We start from the raw sequence: 24,133 nt of genomic DNA, 5'->3' as shown, positions 1-24,133 counted from the left end.
GTTTACTCTGCGAGAGATTAAGTGCAACGATGAATGGCTGCTTATTTTTATTGTTATATGTAAAGTAATGTAATATTTTTTTTTTTTTTACAGAAATAAGCATTCGAATAACTGTATCACGATTGTCTTCGAATATTTCTGCACTTTTTTTGGCATTCGGATTACAAGATGCTTTTTTTTTTAGATATTATCATCTTCATATATAGTTTATTAAATAGTAAATTATTATTTTTTTTTAATTTAAGCATAGTGCGTGTATAAAGTTGCCTTCTCTCTAACTACATTTCTTCTAGAAACGTGAAAAAACTAGCTAGGTCTTTTCAAAGTGCAAAAGCATCGTGTGATCTGAATTGTTTAGAAATTTCCCGACATAACTTTTAATCAAGAATATAGACAGTAAATCTTTCATAAATCATTAAATTAGTCAGCGTTCGAGAAACATTAATTGTTTGCACTTTTATTCATATATTCTATCGTTTCATTTTTAGTGCTTTATTACAAAATCTTAAAAAAAAATTTGATTGTATCTCTTAATTTTTGCGAACACTGACTAATTTGGCTTATCACAATTTATCAAAGCTACTCCATACAATTACAATCGGGACACTACAAATATCGAATTAAAGCTCTTACGTGAATTATAAATTAAATGAAGAAATCGGCCACAGCACTCTTGCAGAGGAAACAGAAATCGAATCACGAAGCGTACACACAGCCTTAGTGTCAATGTCAATGTGGAATACCTTATGTTCCGCCTCCGTCCGCTCGCCGAAACCCGAAGGGCGCCAGATAACCTTACGACGACAGCCTTAGACGGGACACAGCTGCGACGTCCCTTTTCTACGTCACGTCACGTCGCATTGCGTCGCGTCGCGTCGCGTCGCGTTACGTTACGTCACATCACGGCACCGGAAGATAGCTCGGTAATCGGATGTCGCTCGGTCGACCTTGACGCGATACCCGCGAGATATGTTGAAGCTACCGTCTCGGGGAGGGAACGCGTGTCCCACAGGGGATCCGAGGATACGTCTCTACGCCGCGACGAGACTGTCGGCCGACGGCCAGGACGGCACGTGTCACGTGTCCTGAACGTGCAGGTAGACGTCCTGCTCCGGTTGGCTGAGGAGATGGTGTATCTGCTGCATGGTGCAGAGCGGACAGACCTCCTCCTCGGTGCCGTCGGCGACGAGCCTCCTGGCGGCGCCAGGCGCCCTCCTGCCGTTGTTATAATCAATGATGTACGAATAGCCGTCCGAGTCGACCGAGCTCGATCTCGCGGTCATCGATCGTAACGCCCGCTTGCCAGGGGGATTCGCGATCTCGACGTGATGATTGCCGTACCTCGCAGTTTCCAAATCCGAATCTTTGAAATCTATATAGGAGTAGCCCTCGGAGTCCACCGAGGGCCGTCTGCGAACCGTCTCTCGGACGGCAAACTTCGTCGGTGCCGTTGACCCGATAGGACTTGACGGCGTCCGAACGGGGGAAGCGCGAGGTCCGGGTCGGTGAGTGGGTGTGATGGGGATACCAGAATCGCGGGGTCTCGCGGGAACCCGCACGTCGACCGGATAGCCATCAGCGGCCAGGCCGACGTCGAGATCCCGACACGACGGAAACTCGTCGCGACAGATCGCCGTGGGCGCGGATGGTGCGGGAGGCGAGGGAGGTCGCTGGCTCGTGATCAAGGCGTTCTGCGTGGCCAATAGCAAGTGGCTGTCTCGCAAGAGATTGTTCTCATTTCGCAGCAAGAGCGGACTGTTGGCGCCAGCCGGGACTAATCGGGGGCTGACGGATGATTGAGCGGTGGCGGTGATCGACAGGGGGACCCCCTGCGACTTGGCTAGGAGAGCGCGCGGTGTCCGATAACCGCCCAGGACCGCCCGCGACGGCTTGTCCTGGACGCGCAGTATCGACCTGGGATCGCGGTAGTCGAGATAGTCGAGATGATGCGGCTGCGGCAGTCTCGTTTCCCTGCGTGCAGGTAGCAGCGGTGGTTCGCGTGATGATGGGGGGGCTCGCGGTTGGCCCTCGTGATTTCGTACCTCGATCGTCGGCGCCTGGCCATGGCCCGTTGGCAGGTGATTGTGCAGCTGTGAATGCGACACCGCGTGATCCGGTAGATCCTCGTAGAGGACGGCGCCGCCGCCGCCGCTGCCGATGCCGGGGCCCGAATGCGGCTGACCGTCCGGCAGCACGCGGCCCCGTCCAGCGACTGCCGCCGCTCCCGCTGCGCTCTTGCATGGCAGCAGATTTTGCACTTTCCGCTTGTGCCTGTAACAGATAAGTGGTGATATTTTTAGACACGACGGGCAATATCAAAATATTTTGTCATTATAAACTATGATATGTATGACGAATCACGAAATTAACGTGTCAAAATTCACGGTTGCAGGTTTCTAAAAATTTCAATCTCCTTCAAAATCGTGTACTAAAATAAAATCAAAAAATCTCTGATATCTATCTATCTATTTCCGTTGTATGCGATGTATCCATCTTCTTAATGTTTAATGAAATTGTGCACTATGCATGTTTTTTTTTTATTCTCTTACTTTCGATCCTTGTATATTGCAAGTTAAATTCGGTCAGCGATTCTATACATCGTGTCTGGTTTCATTCGAAACACCATCTAGGAAAGCTCGTAGCGAATTCCTCAAGTTGGACGAGCGTAGGATGTTGATATTCTACTTTGCTCTCATCTCTCCCTCTCATTTCCCCGTCCCCACCGACCAGTCCTCGTCGACACACCAGATTAGTTGGGAGCTCGTTGCTCCAATTGTTTGTACAGGCTGATGCTTTGCTGTGGGCGCATTCGAGAGCTTTCCTCGGTGTAAACTTTAATGAATTGGGCATTGCATTTCTCTATCAGCATCGTTTTACGTATATATAGAGTATTCCATGAATTGTTGTACTTCGATCGTTGCAAAATTGTTTTTTTCTATCAACGAAAATATCGAGCTGCCGGCAATTATCAAATTACATGCAATTAGTAAATCTAGTATTTATCGTAAAAACTTTTTCTCGACTTTATAGCTACTCAGAAATGTTGATAGATAATAATATCTCATTTATTTTATTTTAAATGGATCATACATTGCAACAGAAATTTAGTCGCTGCTATATTTCATACTAGAGAGCAAGAAGTATTTCGATGATTTTAAGACACCCGGTACAATGGCAGCTCCTCGCCGCATTCATCATCTCGAACGCGAATTAACATATGCCCGACGAACGCATAATAATGCGGTCGTGATTACTACTTGGTTTATATCCGCGTGATTGTACAAATATATGTATGTAATATGTACATAAATTGGCCCGTCCTTTCACTTCGAATTAGCATCTTGTGCGGAATGTAGATGATTTAATTTTGAATTGCACTGATCTAATATTGGATAGACACGTTTACATTGCTAAATTATGTTAAATAAACCATCTCTTTCATGTAGAAAAATTGTTCATTTTATGAAAAAAAAATAAATCTTTTTTCAGATTTCATTAAGCACGTTTTTTTTCGCGAACTAATCTTTCTATATTTTATGCCAAAATTTTTCAAATAAACATAAAGCTATGATTTAACAATTTTTGAATCTAGTGAATATTTCCTTAGTTTACTTATTATTAATAATTAAGAAAAAAATAAATTAAGCTATAATATATTTAATAAATGATGTTTCTATAAAAAATAGCTGATGTTCTTCTTTAACATTCCTCTTTAACATTTTACCCAATTTATTATTCATTTATGAAAATCAATTCAACATTTAAAAATCTTGGCATTAAAAAGTCAATATATATAATTTATATATATAATTTAATATTAATAATAATAATAATAATAATAATTTATATATATAATTAAATGTTATATATATATATATATATATATATAATCTCTAAGAATTTCATAATTTGAGATAAAGAGCTACCAAGATTAAAGATGCTAAGGCGGACTTATTTTGTTGATATAATTTAATATTTCTGCATTAATAATGAACACTTTATTTTCAATACAATAATTTAGGAATAGATTTAAACGTACTAAAATAAGAAATAACACATTTTATACGTCCTACACATCTATTCTATTTTAAATAAAATATGTCTAGCAATTCACATTGAGCGTGAGCTGAGAAAAATCGCGCGATGAAGAATACGAAGGAGAGTGAGACACGCGCATCTCTGACCTGTCCATCACGGTTTACAGTCGTCTCCTCGACTATGTTCGCTAATCGCGGCTCGCGCAGGTTAAAGCGTTTAAACTCGGATCCGTCCGACTGAGGGGATTCACTTATCCGAGAGGATTCGCGGTATAAACGCCGACTCTGACGAGGGTCCGCGAGCTCTGCCAACCGGAGATAATGGCGCCGGAAACATACGGCCGCTAATCTCCGCCGCACTATAGAGCTTTCATCTTTTTAAAGGGATTTCTTCATCAACGGCGACGTATCGTAAATCACGAAAGAAATCGCGTACAATTAATATATTATTAAATAATAATTAAAATAAAAATGATGATATGTATTCAAATCTGAAACTTTCAGACCGTAAATTTTTTACATTTTTCGATTATTTCTTAAATTAATTAGTAAATCAATAAATTAAATATCTCGATTTTTTTTGTAGAAAATTAAGACACACTTAAGTAGACAATATCAGCTGTCTAATATAAAAAAAATATCATTTTTTCAGAATATAAATTTTCATTTGTATTTTACCAATTAATTATTAATGATAATACTGTAGCAAATTAAAATATTTTTAGATCCAAAGAATTATAAAATCATATCTTCTACATCTTACAAAAAACTCCGAATTAAATAGATTTCTGCAGAAAAATAAAAAAGAACGCACATATATAAATGATTTTACGAAATCAAAACGATTTCTTTCGACCATTCTCTTCCTAAAAATTCAAAATTATACATTAAATGTTAAGAAATTTTTGATATGCGATCCTTCATCTGGCATTCTTCAATCGTGCAGCGCCTCGCGCAGACACCGACGGGGTATTTACATGTACACGTTCATGTATATTCAAAGACCGGCGTGCCGCTCGACTCGCAAAGTAGTTTACTCTTCAAGTTTTAATTATCTAATTAACTCCGTCAGTTCGATAATATTTGCCCGTGTAATTAAACCGCAAGCTAAGGTTAACAACTTGCGCTGCACTTTCAGCAGTAGGTCGGAGTTGGAAAAACGAAGAGATGCAAGTCTTCTAGCTGATAGGAGGACGGTACGTTGATGGAAGATAGAAAAAGAATAGTGTAAAAATGTAAATTGATCGATCATTCGTCCACTGAACACGATTTATGCTTCGTGACTGATTTTGCTTGTAAAACGTCGTGTAAAGGACATTTGTAAATAATTCAAGAGCAAATTTGTTCATAAAATTTTTTGCATTTGCACACAAATATATAGATTTCATTCAGTGATAAAAAATGATAAGAATGATACTTTATCACAATTTATGAAAATTTAATTTCTCAAAGTACATCTATATTTGCGACTTTATTATTATAAATTATTTTTTAAATCAATTTTTTTTTTAAAGTAATTTATAAGAGTGGCATGTGTACGTGTCTCTGTGGCATTTCAATGTGCTTTAATAAATGTGGCAGCTTCGATTATTTTCGATTCAGCTTCGTCACGCCTTTATATATTCCCAACGGGATATCGACCGCATTTTCACCCGCCACCCGTCAATTCTTTCCCCCGCGCTTCGTCACAGTCATCGTAATGATTTTTCATTACGCTCACTCGCGACTATTCGTCTGCCGCGCCCCGTCTTCCATTTCCTAATGGATTTCATTTAATCATGATGATACGGAGAATGGTGATGTGTTCAAAATGCGACGGAGGAAAAGTTCAGCTGGCAGGCGACGTAGAAAACGCTTGCAGACGGTTTCGTGCGTCCATTGATTGTGGAAAAAACAGCACAGGAAGAAATTACATCAAGCTTTTTTTCAACGAATCGGAGATTCAATTTTTGCGAGAGATCCCGAAAATAAAAATCTCGCGAAAGAGTTACATCTCCAGATCATATTTTATTTATTTAAAAAGAATATGAGAAAATATTCAATACATTTCTAAAAAAAAAAAAAAGAGACTCTTTATATTCTTTAAAAAGATATACCAGTATTTTGACTTTAATCTTTTTAACGCGACGTTTCCGAGTGCGACAGCGAGTCTGAATCTGCGCAATACGAAGACGCAGGATAACGCAGGACACAACGCTGCTCGGGATCTTCCTCAGAAAGGTGGAGTCGAGGGAGTCGACCAAAGTGAATTCGCTCGACGCTAAGCGCTGAATAGATCATTTAAGCCGAGCTTTTAACTCGAGCTAATTAAATACCGTCCCTTCGTAGTTCGCTCCTGCGTTTTCGCAACGTTTCTCTCTTCCCGTTACCTCCGATTTTCCCGGCTCTCGCATATCCTCGTAATGTAGCCGGTGCACGTGACGATTGCATCGGTCTGCTGGTCGTTCGAATGCACCTTTGATATCAGCGCGGAAATAATACGACGGGCTAGAACGTCGATAACAGAGAGAGAGAATATTAAGTATGAGCAGTCATGCTGAAAGCGTTAGCAATTGCCAGGAAATTTTACTGGAGTTGATGCTTCGAAATTATTTAAATTATTTATTGTCTATTTTTATTGCTTTGCATTTTATTATTTACTATATTGATACATGTGATACATTTTTTTATAAAATATATATCTTAGTTTGTTAAATCATTTTACACACATTTCTATTACCTATTATTTTTATTTCTCTCAATATATATATTTTATTATATATATTATATTTTTAATGATCTTTATCTATACATATATATTTTAATCATATTTTTTTATATTTTACTACAGTTATAATCTCTAATTTTACTAATTATATATGTTCATATTTATTTATTTAATTATTAACACGGTTTTATAGCACGAATAATTTCATATAAATTTGAAGTTTGCGACTAGCTCTCTTTTATAAATTATATTTTCGATAATCGTTCACGTGTATTCATGAAACGGCTGCCTTATTTCCTCACTTCTTATTATTCTCTACCGCAGACACATAATGACATATAATGACTTTATAATCTTAAAGCGGCGAGTTGCGGCGCGGATCTGAGAGCGATGCGGGGATATTTAGGTGCGGATTAGCGAGCCCTCCAGTATACCAGAGGGCCAGATCTGGTACTCGCACGTACGTGCACCGAAGGCATCGAGGTCGGTTATAAAGCTGGAGCTCCGAGACACTCGGATCTCAAAGTTTACTCGCTGCTACGAGCGCGCACGCGCTCGAGTTTCTCGTGAGCTTCTCGAAACTACAAATTTTGCATATCAATGCGCACTGGATACACCCCGTCGACTCGATAAACGACTTTCCGCCCTCATCCCACCTCCTTCGAGCTCGCCCTCGCTAGCATTTCGCGTCTTCGACTCCCCCCCGTCTTCCTCGCTAGTACCAGGAGGAGCTCAAGTCAGGGTTACTTAAATTAAAAATGATATCGATTTATTTTTTATACATTCTATATATTATGTTTCATAAATAATAAATGGGATAATTGAAGGAAGAGGCTTTTACGGCTATAACTTAATGAGCTTTTGCAACAATATATATTTTGATAAGAAAAGAATATTCCGAGTGTCTCGAATTACGAGTATTATAACTTGTGAAACTTTTCGTTTACATGCGATGGAAAATATGTTAATCTTACTTTTTTCATTTCAATTTATTTTCTATCAAATTATGTTCTATTAATTTACATAATATTCTAATCATAAATATTATTATATTACTCAACATTGTCTTTAAATCGGTGCAGCGTTTTTCACAACCGATAAATTAATATCGAAGCTAGATATTAAAACATTTCACGTTATAATATCGGGAATAAAATATCGATGTTATCGTAACCTATTCTGAGTGCGGTTCGTATACATTCGTTCGATAGCTAGATGTAAAACCGAATTCATCTCCTATCTACGCAGTGCGAAGAGGAGAATGAGAGGGGGAGGGGGGAGAGAGATATTGTTTTGCCGCTATCGCGCCGTAGGGATCGGTGCGCCCTTATCAGCAAGGTTTAGCATACAGCGAGCATTATTCCGGTTCAGTCATGCGGCAGCAGGGCGGCCGGTTATCAGCGGCCCCGTCTAGATCCTCATCGATCCTTTCCCCGATCTCCGTACTCCGGGGGGGGGGGTGATAGCCCTTTCGCGGGCGAGCCATGGCCCGAAACCCTTTATGACCACGGACGGCGCGCGGTCCCTCCTATCTCTACGCTCGGGTTTACGGTCGCGAATAAAAAATGATTTATTTCAGCGATACGCGAGTGAAATGCGCGCGAGAGTTCTTGCCGTTTCCGATATCTGGGGAAGAGTCTGGACTGTATACTACAAAGCACACGCCGCGGCTGCAAACCTATATATCGACTCTGAGCGGCTCCTACCGTTTTCTTATTTAACGCTTAAGGGTACGTAGTAACTCCCCCCCGGAACGGGGTTGATGCGTTTTTGATACGTGGATGCCCGGGCACGAAGCACATTTCATCTCGCTGTTAGAATGCACATTCTTCATATATGCCGTCGTTTTTTTTAAATTCTCGAATGGAAAATAGATAACGCGGGAAATTCTTTTTCCATTTCTCCTCTCTTTTTTATTCTCCCTCTTTATCCTCCTCCCTCCCGCTCCCCTTCCTTTGGGAGAACACATCGTTATTATGCAAATCGTGATTGCAGAATCGTAACGAAAATTCGCTCGCGAGAGATAAAGATGGTTTTTCCGAGCGATTTTTAAGAACCATCGAGCGGTCTGTGCGTGACGCGCGCTTAAAATATGCGGGTATTCAGGGTAGGGGGAGGGAGATGGGGGAGAGTGCGGAGAATTGCACCCGCGGGGTCGATCGATGGCCTTGCACTGGCGACCGCGTGCCGGAAGGTGGACCTTTACGAGGCGCAATTTTTTTTTTCGGATAACGAGCATAAGGGTGCGGTTGACGGCGGATAGGCTCTTGCCAACCAAAGCGGTTTAACCTTCGCGGGAACAAACTGGCTCAAGCTAAAAAGGGTGCCAATGTTTTAAGTACCACTACAATGGAATCGCGGTGTGTTCTCTCGTCTGTTTACGTCCCGATAAAACAGGATCATCGTCTTATATTTTCCGAAAGGTAAGCTTTTTGAATTCAACGCGATTATTTACATGCGCGAAGGATGGCCTTGATCGCCGAATTTATTCGTGCACTTTCGTCAAGAAATAATAGCTAAAATACCTACACAAATTATTTTCCTGTAAAGATTCAAAATTTAAGATTAAAATATAAAATAGTATGTAATGTCATATCGCAAAAAATTAATCGAATATGGCAAAGAATTTATGCAAATCGCATTTATATTTCCATAATTTAGAGAGAAAAGATAATACGTTGGAACAAAGATATATAAAAAAAGTAGCAAAAAATTTTCGGCGCGATTCTCAGGCATCGTGGTAGCAACAAATTCCGACTGTGGCAAAACGCCATCCCGACAAGTCTACGCCAGATATGTTCACGGAACAACTCTGCTGGCACGTTCGTAACCGATAACATGCGGTTTCGTCTGCAAATTTGCACTGTCCGGACGCGAGACCGTCGGAAAAACCGCCGCGGTCGAGCTGAGCTTCGCGTCGTTCGCTAACAATATAATTAATACGTTATCCATTGTCTAATTCGTCGCGATTCGATCACGCAACGTTAATAGAACGTAAACCAAAAATCTCCCTTTCCCGCTGATTTCGCAATTGGAACGACAACAATTTAACAGACAGAATTATCAGGATAATCGAAATCTCTGATGAAACGAAAATTTAACGAAAAATAGACAGATAGAAAGATAGACGAACGAGATAATTAATAATTATCTATCAATTTTAATAGAAGATTAAAACATATTTTTGTTTACGAAAGATCGTCTTAAATATTTTATAATTAAAAAATTCTGGATTATTGAATTTTAGATTGTAGTTTACGAAAATTAGATCATGGATATAAAAAAAATCCGTATTTATATATCAATATACGTGGCAACGAAAGGTAATCGCGATTTTATCCAAATCACTTATCGAAATGAGAATAGAGTACAAACTGAATGAATTTTATTTACATAAGCAAGTTTAAACAATTTTGGGAGAAGCATTGAATCGAGAATTGCCTGCAGTTCGCCGCGATGTAGTTTCGGTTCAGCCGGAGTTTCCATTTGCGAGATATGCCAGGGTGGGGAGATGTTAACAGCTACCCTGTAATACGTAAGTTACGCTCTGTAAAGCCGGCAATCTCGAACCGGAAATCCGGCAAATATGTAACACGGCATTAGCGGCGGTAATTTACAAAACTCCTTCATCTCTGCTCTTTGCATTTGATCCCCAGCGGCGATGGTAGATTCAAAGGTAAAAGCGAGGTAGAGAAGAGCTATAAAGACGATGTTTAATTTCACTTCAAGTGTTCCAATTAATTACTGTCATTGATTATGTGCGAACGAAGGGGAGAGACTGACTTTTCTAAACTTACGCCAATTTATTTAAACTTTTAAAATATCAATTACATCAATTTGTTGTTAATGTTATATCCAAGAATTTTTACGACATCGTCGAAGAATATAAATCGCGAAAGATTCAATTTTGAAAATCCGCTCCTCTCTTGGGATAACTCCATCTTTTACGAAAACTCGGGAAAGGTAGCGCGGCGATAGGGAGGAGTGGTGGTGGTTAATGAGCAAATATAATTACGGGATACGTGAAATACTGGGCCAGCGGAACAGGGATCACAGCTTCAAACGAGTTCCAAAGCTGTTCCGAAGTTCTTAAGCAGCATGAGTTTTCTTTCCCTCTCATTCCCTCATCAGCTAAACTGATTGCGGCATGAAAACGAGGCTGCTTAATATTTGACACGCTAACACGCGGAAATCCCCCAAAGTTGATATCGCGAGAGGGGAGAAGGGGAGAACGGAAGGGACTGGAGGGTTGGCACAGAGAGCGGAAGGAAGGAAAGCTAATCCGGGAGTTGTTTATACCGTACATGGGGAACGGACGGTGACGCCCCTTGATTGAAACACTGCGGACATTTAAATTGCGAAAGTTTACGAATAAATTTGTATGCTAAGGCCGAGGAAAGCCACGGCCGCCTTTTTCGGGATGAGCTGGAGACTGAGATTTGCCTAATGAGCGCGAACCTCATCGCGAGGGAAAACAAGCGAGCTTTTACACAAGGCTTCTAGGACGAGTCTTTTGTTTTTTGTTTGTTTACTTTTTTCGCACATTGACGCTTGCTGTTAAACGGCGAATTATAGAGAAAATTGGAAATAGTTCTTGCTGGAAAACCTACATAGCAATAAATTAAGATTGAATTTTGTGAACAAAGCTAAATACTTGCCAATAAAAAATCAATGATATAATATTCTACTATAAAAATAAATTCAAAGAAAAATATAACATTTTCTTTTCTAAAATAATTTATATTTTGTTAAACTGTCTGATTTTTAAATGTTATCAAAATACTGTCTTGCGATGAATGGAATTCATTGCGTTACAATCAACATTGTGTGACTAATCCTGCTCGGAATATTGAGAGGCGACAGATCAAGGACCACCGGCAGCGGAGAGCAAGAGAAACAAAGCGACTGGTGGATGCAAGTAGCAGTGGGGGGTGCGAGTAGGGAGTTAGTAAGTGAAACGGGACTTGATTAACCGTCTGGCCGTTCGGTAGGCGAGGAGAAGAGAAGGGAGAGAGAAAGATCGAGAGACCAAGAGAGAGAGAGAGAGGATAGGCGCCGTAATGACCTCAAAGGTGATTACAGAGACGGAGGCGTCTTCAAAGTTTTGCCGTATGTCCCACGAGAGAGTTCGCCAACATTCGGCCAGTCGCATTGTACTTCGGTAGGCACGTAAATGAAGAGGCGCCCGGTCTCTCTCTCTCTCTCTCCTTTGATACTGGGCATTAATGTCATTTCGAGGGGCATGCCGGTCCTCCTTCGAGATCGTTACCTCTAGGTACCTTGGCATAACCGATCGATCGATCCCGCATCGTCCCTCCGCTTATTATACGAGTCTACAATGCCTATATTAAGCAAACTTATGTTCTTCTTAAGGAGGAATAGAATAATAATTATACGCTTTTCAAAATACAAAATTTTATTGATATTTTGAAGTACTAAATTCATTAATTCGCTTGAACTTGAAAAGAACCTGAATGACATATCGTTTGTTTCGTCTTATTTTAATCCTTTTTTTTTTTTGTTACCAGATGTCAATTAGAATAAAATCGTAATATATTATTATATGATAGAATAATATACGTGATATAACAAGAATTACTTTCTATACAATGTATAACATTTGAATCATAAAATTTTCTTTTGTCAAAATTTTTTGAGATTAAATAAATATTATTAAAATTTAAAAATTTAATAAATCATTCATTATAATATACGTATTGCAAAAATCTCTACTGTATATAAAATTTTTCTATAGCTAAAGTAATTCTACACAAGTATATTAAGAAGTCCGTTTGCACATTGTACCTAAAAGATGTGAATCACGAAATCTTATAATCACGATCACATACATTGATATTTTGAGGTTTTAATTCGCGGAAAACTCCAAACGTGAATGTGACATCAAATTCAAATCAATATCAAATTTGATTTTGTCGTCTCTCTATGCATCTCTTTTTTCCTCTCTCTCTCTTGTTTCTCCTTCGTGTTTTCTCATAAACGTTGAATATTCATCCGATGGGTGGTTTAACTGAATGATAAGGGAATAAAAGCGTGAAAGAAAAGGGAAAGTGGGCAGCAGCGGGAAACGAATATTATGCCTGGAAACGCGAGGAAATTAGCTCGCGCCAGTTTTAATATCCGTTTTATTTTATTTCATGGGCCGGTTGGATCAGCAGCGAATTTCTCTTCTCGTCGAGGTCTCTTTTCGTGTTCCGCTCACAAAAGATCGCGGTATAAGAGACGGGATGGAAGGGATCGGAGAAGCCGGGGAGGAGCGAAATCGGGCAGCCAATTTCCTAAGCAAGGATTATTTTTCACGCGCGGGAAATTAAATTTTCGTACTCATCGCGCGCACGCGGCGCGAATTCATTTATTGGATGGATCGAACGCGTGGGTTGAATCGAACGCATGATTCTAAGCGAGCTTTTTGATATCGCATAAACCATTGCTGTTCATATTATATTTCAATAATATTCTTTATCGAATTGAATTTGATTTAAAAACTTTTCCTTAATTAAAATCTATCTATTCTCTAAATTCTAATATATATATATATATATATATATATATATATATATATATATATACCAAAATATATATAAATTACATTTATATAAGATTCTAAATAGAATAATTTATTATTATTAGATCATACAAGTTTTAAAAAATGTTGGAAAAATAATATTAATAACGAGGAAAGTCAGAGACCTAATAAGCTTGACGTTTCACGATGGATGGTGATTCATTGGCATCGTCACATAGATCGTAAGGGCGATTTAGAAGCTCAATAAGGGAGAGCAATCGGTTCCTGAGTGTGATGCTCGTTCCTCGTCATTAGTTCGTCGCTCTTTGGATGACGATGTTTTGAGGAAATGAGGTCAGTGAAGTCCGCGTTATTGCTACATGAGGGAGTAATTAAACGACGGCGGTGATTAAGAGCCTCGTGAAGCGTCAACTGTCACTTCGCGACATAATTTATTCGAATTCTGGCATTAATGCTCGCATGACTTTCGTGGGAAAATATCGCCTTGCGTTTAAACGACGTCATTGAGCTCCGTTTTACGAGTCGAGCGCTCGCTGAATGAAGAAGAGGTAGAAAGTTAATTGTTTGCTTTTCTTCCCGTGTGGATGTGCGAGCGCGCGCGCGAGAATATAATATTCGCTTTCCTCAAATATTAGAGCCAAATATTGTCGATGGAAAATTAACAAAAATTATCGAGTATAAAGCTAACAAAATAGAAAAATATACATAAAACTCTCTATTACCAAGAAAATTGGAGATTGCTTCATGTATATCGCTATTTAGCAAGATAAATTACAGGAATCCAAATTTTTCAATAATAACACATCGCATATGTTTCATTCACAAGGTAAAATTTTCAATTTTCGTAACAACAGTCTCTTCTTAATCTATACTTCAATGCATCTGCGGATTAAGCGCCTCTCCCGCAGGACACACTTAATGTACTTTCATAATTAATTCTAAGTCAGGTGCAAAGTTCATCAACGCTCAAGAGGAAGCTGCGATTGCATTAGATCGTTTTGAGCAGGCGACTCATTTCCACTCTGTAACCTATGCACATAGAAAGAGGAAGAGAGAGAGAGAGAGAGAGAGAGAGAGAGAGAGCAAACAAGGAGTTAACAAAATTTCGCCAGGCTGATTGTAGAAATTCGACTCGAGTCTCCTTCAACGTGTAGTTAGCATAATATCGTTTATGTAATTCGGGTGCGCCTGTCACTCTCGTGCACGTTTTTTCCCTTCTTAATTCCGCGGCCCTTCATTATTCTAAAGCGCACAAGCGGGAATATGGTATTTCACATTTGCGGCAGATTTATATAGCACGAATCTGCTGTTGCAATTACACATGCAAGATTGTCTTTTCCCTAATTAATTGCAATCCGCGTACATTTCAGAGAAGAGAGTTTTTCTTTCTCTTTTTCTCTTTCTCTTTTTCACGCTTTTCCCTACTTAACATAACGACGATTGCAAATTGTGATTATCATCGTTAACTTTAAAGTACAAACATAAAACTCATCATGGAATAATTTAATTTATTACATTAAAGTACAAAGTTATCTCGCCGTAGATAACGTCGTATCTCGCCGTATTTTCCCAGACTTTGTTGCGCCAATGAAAAATCCGTGCGTAAATAAAAATTATTTTACGCCGTAGAACAATTACGAATTGAAGATTAATAACAAAACGTGAAGAGGATGACAGAGAACCGATGACTCTCAAAGTCTTTATCGCGTGGTCTATCAAACCATCTCCCAAACAATCCTCCAAAAAGAGCCGGCGGTGACAATTGAGAAATTGCGGAATAATATATAAAGAGAAGGATCATCTACCGAGAAAGAGAAGAGAGAAGAGAGAGAGAGAGAGAGAGAGAGAGAGAACAAGAGAGATAGAGAGGAACGAGCGATAATTCTGTCCGATGGAATCTATCGGGAATTCCGGAAGATGCCTCACTCGGTTCCACATCGGTGGAGCACATTGTGCTCGAAGAGGAGAACGCACTATAGGGGGGGGGGAGGTCAATAATTCGCGAAATGCAGACTAATACATATAGGTAGCGAATTCGCGGCCAAGTGAGAGATGTACGTTCTCCCTCTCTCTCTCTCTCTCTCTCTCCATCTCTCGACCTTATCGGGCAGGGCTCCTCCATCTCGTTATCCGTCTCATCCCTGTGGCTTAGTTGCGTATCCGTAGCGTGCGGTCGGCATACCCGACGTAACATGGTAACATAACTGGCGCAATGTCGCATTAGGCCGCGTGTATGCCGACTAATCGACCCGCGTGCCGTTAGTGCGTACATTTGCGTGTTGCGTGCGTATACGCGCGCGATCGCGTTATGGAAACTATTATAGAGCCGGTTCATGGTGATATATCGCGACAGTAAAATTTCGGCAGAGTTTCATGCTTTTAAAGAAAATTTAATCGTTGCAATTGTCGATGTTTTTAAAGTTGCTACATTTAATCGCCAATCAAATCTCGCGATGTTCGTCAAATTAATTGTATCAATACCGATTAAGATTAAGAGATTCTTTTTGGGGAGGAAATTTATTTTTTTGTGGGGAAAGCACGACGGGATTTTAAATAACAAATAAAAGATTTCATCATACTCGGTTATTTCTATTTCATAGAATTATCGGCATAGCATTATTTTGGAAGCATTTCGGTTCGCTCGAGCGCACCTACATGAACATTACGAGCAAGGCTAGGACAATTAATGCACTTGAGTCGTCAACTCATGACCGTATATGTGCGATAGTGCGCATTCGTGTATGCGAGTAATGCGTATGGAAACGCGCAAGATCTCTTAACGTGCGCGCGTGTATGCGAACATATGTACATACAAATCTAGGACGCGCACGTGTGCGGTATTCAGGTAGTGCTATGCATATCTGGTACATAAACGGTGGCGCATCTCGCGCCACGTGTCCACGTGCGGCGCGTGTTAGTTGGCGAACCGACAACGGCATCTCGCCATATAAGCGCTTATGCGAACGTCACGAATACGACGACGACGCGTAGGCAGGAAGGAAGGAAGCCGTGGGGACCGCCAAGGGCTCCTGGCATTTATGGGGATATATGTACGGGGACAATGATGACGATGACGTAATTATGAACGGTTAGGGTGATAACACTGTCTGCGAGAATACAATGGAATGTAACTACGATAACGGTCGCATTTCGCGTGACACGCATACCTCTTAAACAGAGTCTCTCAATATGCCAATAGATGCGATTTTCTAATTATGTGAATTTTCCGAGATCACCTATGTATTTATTATGTCCGAACGGACGCTCTGCTTAGACTCTAGTTTCATTGATACTTGGCCACTTTATGACATAACTTGAATTTCAAAAATCTCTCTCTATATATAAAGCGCCAATAAAATCAAAGGATCAAAAATGCAAAAGAGATTTCAATAATCTTAGAGTTTAAGTACTCAAAAATACAAATATATCCAAAATAAAATTTAAAAGTTTTTGCAGTTTAAAGAAACGAAAATCCTATAGCCTGAAAAATTAAAAATTCCTTTGAAAATTCAAAAAAGTATAAAGATTTTAAAAACTTCGAATTTATACGTGTATATAACATCCTTCAAAAATTTTAAATTTAAAAAAAATTCAAAGTAATATAAACACATGTACAACAACAGAACAAACGTTGCAAAATATTCAACGTTCATTGTTTATCTCGTCATCTCACTTATTTCACCTTTATAATAATTAAATAGTTTAAAAAATCTCGATATATTAATTTAAAAAATAATAATTCTGGATTATATAACTGAAATTAATATTTTAATGTTTTACAAATTAAAATAGAGAGAGATATGTTTTTTTTAATCTTTACTTTATAATATATAAACTTTATGTACATGTACATAAAGTTAAAATTAGAAAACATAAAAAAGCACTTAAAGTTAAATTTGCTTAATAAATTCATAAAAATAAATTACTCTCTTCTTATTGCATTAAGGGAAGTCTAGATATCCGTAAAATTCAAAAATTTTACATAATGTTGAAATAATGCCATGTTCTTCAAAAAAATGTAATTTTTAAATTTAAATGAAAAAATATTTAAAAAGGGATAGAAATAAAATTAAACAAAATTTTCAAACATATATACATGTATACGCAAAAATTGTCTTCCTAATTTTCAGAACCGCTTTTAACATTTTCCACGACATTAACAGCACTTTTGAGATCTCATCTTTCGGAATGACATTAGATTAGAAAAACGAAACATCTCTAAAACTGTCCTATATCGATAATTAATCCTAACTTCGCAAATGAGAAACACTGTAACGCTCCCTCTCGCAACATCCTCTCCCTCCTCTGTCTCCATCGAATCCCCTTTATTATTCTCCTCTTAGGTCGCGTTCGCGAGTATATCACTGGCGGAACGATGGCGGTATATCTAACGCATTCAACGTTTGGCCAAAATCGGAGGCAGAACGGACGATGTGCTGCGTCGCGTGTCGCGACGTAACGGATGCGAATTGGCGCGTCGCCGCGAAAGCTGCGTCCAGAGGCTGCGTGTTGCGGTACAGCAGCCACAATACGAATTAGCCTCGTACTTTCGTAATTGGATCGAATCTGCCGATGGTATATGCCGGGCCTGCGCTCGATCCTCTTCACTGCAAAACAAGGCCATCATGCGCGTGTACAGAAGGTATGTAGGAGGAGCATTTCCCCGAGATACACGAACGTTATTTCCGTTACATTTTTTAGTTCTTTAGAATAATGGCGCTCGAGCGAGATTGAAAGATGATTACAAACGCCGTTTATTATCTTAAATTTCATTAAACGGTTTGTTTATCAGTTTTACGTTTAAAAATGAGAAATATCTTCGGTTAAATACTTTACAGAAATCAATAAATAATTTGTTTACCGGGAGAAGGAGGGGGGTTATAAAAGTATCCGCAAATATTTATTTTACTGTAAAATATTTTACTCTGATATTTTAATTAAAGAGTACGTAATATGGCTTGCTAAAAGCTAGATTTAATCGGGCGTAGGCAGAGATGAGTCGGAGAGGAGAGGGGGAGGGGGGGGGGAGGGACTTTTCGCGCGAACGATAAAGCTCGAAGATCATTCATTTAGCGGAATAAAGTCCGCGCGCGCAACGCCGCTTCGCAGGATCGATTAGTATTCATGTTATGCGCGGGATCTCCGTAAAGGAGCTTAAGTCTCGCGCAAATTGAAGAACGTATCTACCAGCCACTTATTCCGTATCTCATTAAACTCGTAAGCCGCGATCATCCGCGTCGGCCGAGCGAGTTTCGCATAAGCTCGCCAACTCGAGCTGAAAGCTTGAGAATTAAAATAAGATCGTTTAAAGACATGTAACAGAAAGAGAAAGAGAGAGAGAGAGAGAGAGAGAAAAAGAGAGATTGAAAACACTAATAACTGTTGCGTGATGTCTTTATTATGACAATGTAAATAAATAAAATTAGATGTAATATCGTGTGAAAAACGGCTCTAAAATTATTAAACAATTTTCATGTAAAATAAATTATCTTATTAAAATTCTCATATTAAATAGCTGTAAAATTTGGAAATTGGAGAGCTTGATGATTTAAAGAGTTTGTTGGTTCTCTTTTGAACTTGAGATAGAATCCGATATTTTCAAATTTGAAAGTCGAGACAGACTCGAGAGATCGAAGATTTGAAATTTCGTAGATTCGAACGATTTATGATTAAAACTCGCGATTCGCTTGCATGCTATGGTTTCGCGTTGACATCAAGTTGCACGACAGGACGTGGAGGCATCATGGGAAATCCTGTCGGCGGCTGCGAAGGACCCAGCGACATGTCTCCTCGAACACGATGTGCTCTCTCTCTCTCTCTCTCTCTCTCTCGTCGAGATGAATGCATGCCGTCGCCTCTGATGGCCTGTCATCACCAATTATAACCCATTCAGGACTGCGCCGTGGGTTAAATTATCCATAGACTGGGCCAGACCCGTTCCGAACACGTGTGTAGAAACAACAAGCGTGAATCCTCCTCTCGCGCCCTCTTCGCACCCCCTATCCTTGTATCGTCGCCCCCGATAATTCGTCGAAATTGCAGCCGCGTACATAACGCAGGCGGTATCGCATGCAACGCGTTGCAAAGTGTTGCATCGACCATCCACCCCCGAACCACGCCCTACACAATGGTATCTTGATTACTCGCCGAGTTTAGGTACAGCAGTGTCTCCCCGAAATAAACTAGTGGACAACCGTAAAAAATGATGACACATAGCTATCGAGGAATAATAGAATAAATTATAAAATAATAATTAGAATATTTCGAGAAAATGAAGAGAAAAGTTTTTCCGTTTATACAGAAATAAGTGATGAAGCGAGGATCTTCGTTTGGCCGATATATGTATCTCATAGATTCAGCATCATTTCTCTTCGCTATCAGAACTGCTTCGCCATGTCGTAAAGGCCTTTCTCGGTCTCGCATTTGTGCTAACGTACCGATGCAAAATTAAAGTGACAGCGCCGTCCTACGCCCGAGATAGGACACGAGATTATGCGAAACCGGAAACGATTTATTCGCGCCAGAGCCGTTTCACAAGAATCTTACTCGACGAGTTCTGTCGTCTTTGACCGAAAAGCCTCTTAAGTCCAATCCGGTGCAAAATTGAAAAATAGAAATAGAATCTCATATCTAATTATATTATAAATAGATAAATAGATAATATAATTATAGAAAAATAAAAATTATTCCTCGTCACTCCTTCAACTACACGAAGGTTTAATTCTAATGATTTCAGCAAGCATGTCTGGCAATTTTCTCACCGCGCCGGTAATATCCGTAAGTGCATCCTGCGATTTTCTTGCGCACCCTTTTTGCCGATGTCTTGTCGCGTTGCAAGGGGGAAAACAAGATAGAACAGAGAGAGAGAAAGGAAACCGGTCGCATATATACTTTGGACATACCCGGGGCGCGTATGGCGTTAACAAGTAATGACTGCGAGGACGAAAATGACGACGACGAAGAAATGTCTGCTGCATCAACCGATGTCTAAGCAAATGTCTGTGCACCCACTCTACCTAATTGCTGGTTCTCATGCAGTAGATATATGTGTGAATATACTTTATATACTCTTTTAGACACTGCCTCTTATGTGTGACAAGCTTCGGGGAAAAAAATATATTATTTACCGCTCACAATTCGCAATTTAGCTACAAGGATGATAAAGAATTTAAATAAATGACCGAAAAAGATGTGGTGCGAAAACACACATACACACGTTAAGTGTTAACATCGAGGAGGGGAGAGGAAGGAAGAGGAAATTTGTTGTCGCATCCAATCGTGTAAGTGGAAAGAGTACAGTTCGAAAAATAAGCAAAAGAGGGAATTTAAGTTAATCCTAGATTGATCCTTTTTTTTTAGTTAAGGACATGCATTTCCGGTAAGATACATTTTACTTTTCCTGATACCTAAAAATTTAACTCTTTAATTTCCGGTTATTTCGCTATAATTCCTCCATTTGTTTTAACAAGGGAATTTCATTTGATTCTTTAATGAAAGAAATATAGAAGAATTTAAACGTTTTACAATCAAGTCATAATTTCGCAAATTAAGAATTCAATTTTACACCGATATACATTTTTGTCCGACGCTTTTTACAATTCATATATATTTTTTATATTATCATTGCATGGTTACTCTCGCTATGTCGAGATTTCGTTAGAACTTGATATTATTCGAGAAACAGCTATATCGGATTTCTCGACAATGGACTTGAGATGTAAACAAGGTAAATCGATCGTTCGATTCGTTTGTTTATTATATAAAATAACCGGATTTATTTGTCAAATATGATCTCAAATTGTAGCATGAAAAAAGAAACAAAAGGTGAGAGAGAGAGAGAGAGAGAGAGAGAAAAGAATCCTTCGGAGCAGTAATTCCCTTCCATATCCTTCTTAATATCTTCTATTTTGTTTTTAATAAATAAATTAAATTCGATATTAAAATTTGAAATTTATAAGCTATATATTGTAATTATATTTCACAAAAATATAAATTAACTTTGTCATCCACTATTAATTAAATACGCATAATTAAATATCTCTTCATTTTCTTGAATTATTCACATTCACTATTTGACTATTTGAACAACAATATTTTCTCTTCTAATGTTCCTAATAGAAACTTTTAACTTAAAGTTTTAAATTTTAAAATTTAAATTAAATTAATTTTCTTAAATTGTATTTAAATTTCTTAAAATAATTATGTAAATTAATTTCCTATATTAAAAAAAAATATTAATATATATTCGGAGAGATCTTTATTTAAAATTTTTAAATTAAATGTTACGTTTGTTACATTCTCCTTCTAGAGATATATTTTTGAAGCATCTCGTGTATTGCTTTTTTAAAAATTTTCCGAGTTAATTTTGGGCACTGACTTTCTCTATAAAAGTATACGAGACACGACAAATGGAGAGGGCAAAACGCTCGCAATGCAATGCAGATTGTTAAAGCATCCTCGTCGTACCGTTGACCCAAATGTGGCTTATGGAGACAAAGCACAGCAAGGCGGCGGGAAATTGAGGAAAAGGGAAAAGAGCCGAAGGCGGGAAGGAAGCGCTGCGGCAAAAAGGTAGGCGTCCGTGTTCGTTTCCTCTCCGCAGTTCCTCCCTTCCGGTTTACTCGAATCCGAGTGACCGAGTTATCTTATACAGGAAAATGTTGATAAAATGAGTTTCCCCGTTTAATCGAATTAAGTTCCGTTTGACATACGCGATTTCGGTGACACATTATTTTCCAACACGCGCGATAGGAATTATATTTAAATTAAAAATTTATTTAAATAATTTTAAGGAAAAGGAGTGTGTGAATGTTATATATAATAAAAAAAATTATACTAAACTCGAGAGAGTAACCGTTTTTAGTGCATTAAATTATACATATATTTATTATTAAATAATAATAATTTACATTTAATTTTACGATAACTCTTAATTTTATCATAATAAAGATTAATCCGATCATATGGAACAAACACATTTTAACATTAATCCACGATACGCATATGAGTTTGCATCTGGTGTTCGCACGATATACTTGGTGGTAAATGTGACCATTCGTTTTTCGTTTTTCCATTACATCGAATGCGATCTCGGTACATTAAATAAAACTCGGAATCGAACGAGCACTTTCGTTTCACTAAACGTGAACAAGGGTGCGAATGCGCGGAGCTAAGACGCGATAGAAAATAGAATTGACGATAGTTAGAACCCGCAATGGCGAATGAGGATAGTGGCGAGGATACGCGGATGGGAAGGAACATGATTCTGATTAGCATACAAACTGCGCGCGGCCGTGTCGGTTCTCTCCGCGTTCTGATTGTGTGCACAGTGTCATATAGTTAAAGAGCCGTTGACTATTATGGCGAGAATCTAGATTTGCAGCCTAGCAAGTAAATTATTATATATTAATAATGTTATACAAAAGCCTTTCTTCAAGTTCTTCTTATTTTTATTTATTTATAGAATTATTTATTCTTATATTTCTATATATCAAAAATTTATTTTATATATATAAACTTCAAATTTGAATAAATATCTTTTATAAGAGAGACTGCGATTCTTAAAGTAACTTTGCTTTTAGTCTTCGGATCATTTTAAAGTATAGTTACGGTTATGTGCATAAAGAGATACATGTAATAATATAGAGAATTGACGAAGACGAGGGAGAACTGCGAAAGCAATGCGAAACGACGAGGAGAAATGTCGGGGAAAGGAGGCCGATGGCCACTCACAAAATAATGAGCCGCGAGACGTCACGCTCAATAATGGACCGTCATTACGATGGACGCGAAAACAGAGTCACGATTGTGTCCCGAAGAAACTTTAGCGAAAGATCTTTTATAACGAGAATTTGCGTAGAGACCGTTTACAGCAGTTGCTTAAATTCGTTTAGCGATTTAATTCTGTATTGCTAATTGATAACCGAGATATTTCTTTTTCAAAAAAGAAGACTTTTATTATCATTTTATTTCCTCTGTTAAATCTCAAGGAATTTTTTTTCTTCTCTCAGAAAGAAAAATATTCGATGTTTCTTAATGTGCATATTTCGTATTTTTTTCAGAAATATCAGAGTTAAAATTTTTATGTTCCCATTGTAAGTAAAATGTAATTCATAATCTTTGATACAATTTAATTTTCTGATGCCATTAATATCTTCAATCACAAAAAGATATTTTGATTTTCTTTTATCAGATATCTAATTTTATTATAACCGGTCTTTATTCGTCGTCGAATTTACAAGAACCCACAATAATGACGGAAGATTATGATACCGCCTAGAAAACACGCGAATACGTGGACACTTGAGATATGTATTGGCGGTGTGGTCGGCAATAATGGCCGGGCATAAACGATAAAAGCGCGAAAACAGGACCGTCTTTGTCGCGACGAGTAAAGTCTTGGATGATCGTCGCCATAAAATCGCGTCGATTGAATGCTAGGCACTGTGCGACACAGAATCCTCTCGACCAGCGATTTCTGGTTCGATGTCCGGATCGATCGATCATTAGATAGGATGGAGAGGCGTTGCTCATTAGCGGCGGGTTAATCGCGAGTTGATAGTCCGTCGAATGATCTGGAGATCACATGACGCGGATGGGCGAACGAAATCAATTGTGCCAGACGAGAGACAGTATTCGAGATTAAAGCGAGGCAAATGTTAATCGATTTAATTGAACGGAAGTCCGTGTCCTTGTGCATATAAAGCAAATTCCACGTTATACTATATCTCTCGTTAATATCTTTTTGCATATCTTTTAGATTATTTTTATTCTTTTCTTAAAAGCAATATACAAAAAAATTAATGATTTTTAGGAATTTTTTCTTAAAGTATTAGAAGAAGAAGA

General features: G+C 38.6%; 1 protein-coding gene across 3 annotated transcripts in view; it reads right to left on the bottom strand.

Annotated features, from left to right (window-relative positions):
• Positions 1–24,133, bottom strand: part of LOC126848246 (uncharacterized) — a 362,696-nt gene that overhangs the window by 21,696 nt on the left and 316,867 nt on the right. For all 3 annotated transcript variants that reach the window (XM_050589000.1, XM_050588999.1, XM_050589001.1), the window contains one exon: positions 2,043–2,271. In XM_050589000.1, the coding sequence (XP_050444957.1) occupies positions 2,043–2,271 (229 nt within the window). The remainder of the gene's footprint in view (positions 1–2,042; positions 2,272–24,133) is intronic.

Source organism: Cataglyphis hispanica, chromosome 3, assembly GCF_021464435.1.
Source record: "Cataglyphis hispanica isolate Lineage 1 chromosome 3, ULB_Chis1_1.0, whole genome shotgun sequence".
NCBI classification, from domain to species: domain Eukaryota; kingdom Metazoa; phylum Arthropoda; class Insecta; order Hymenoptera; family Formicidae; genus Cataglyphis; species Cataglyphis hispanica.
This window is presented reverse-complemented; position numbering and strand designations above follow the sequence as displayed.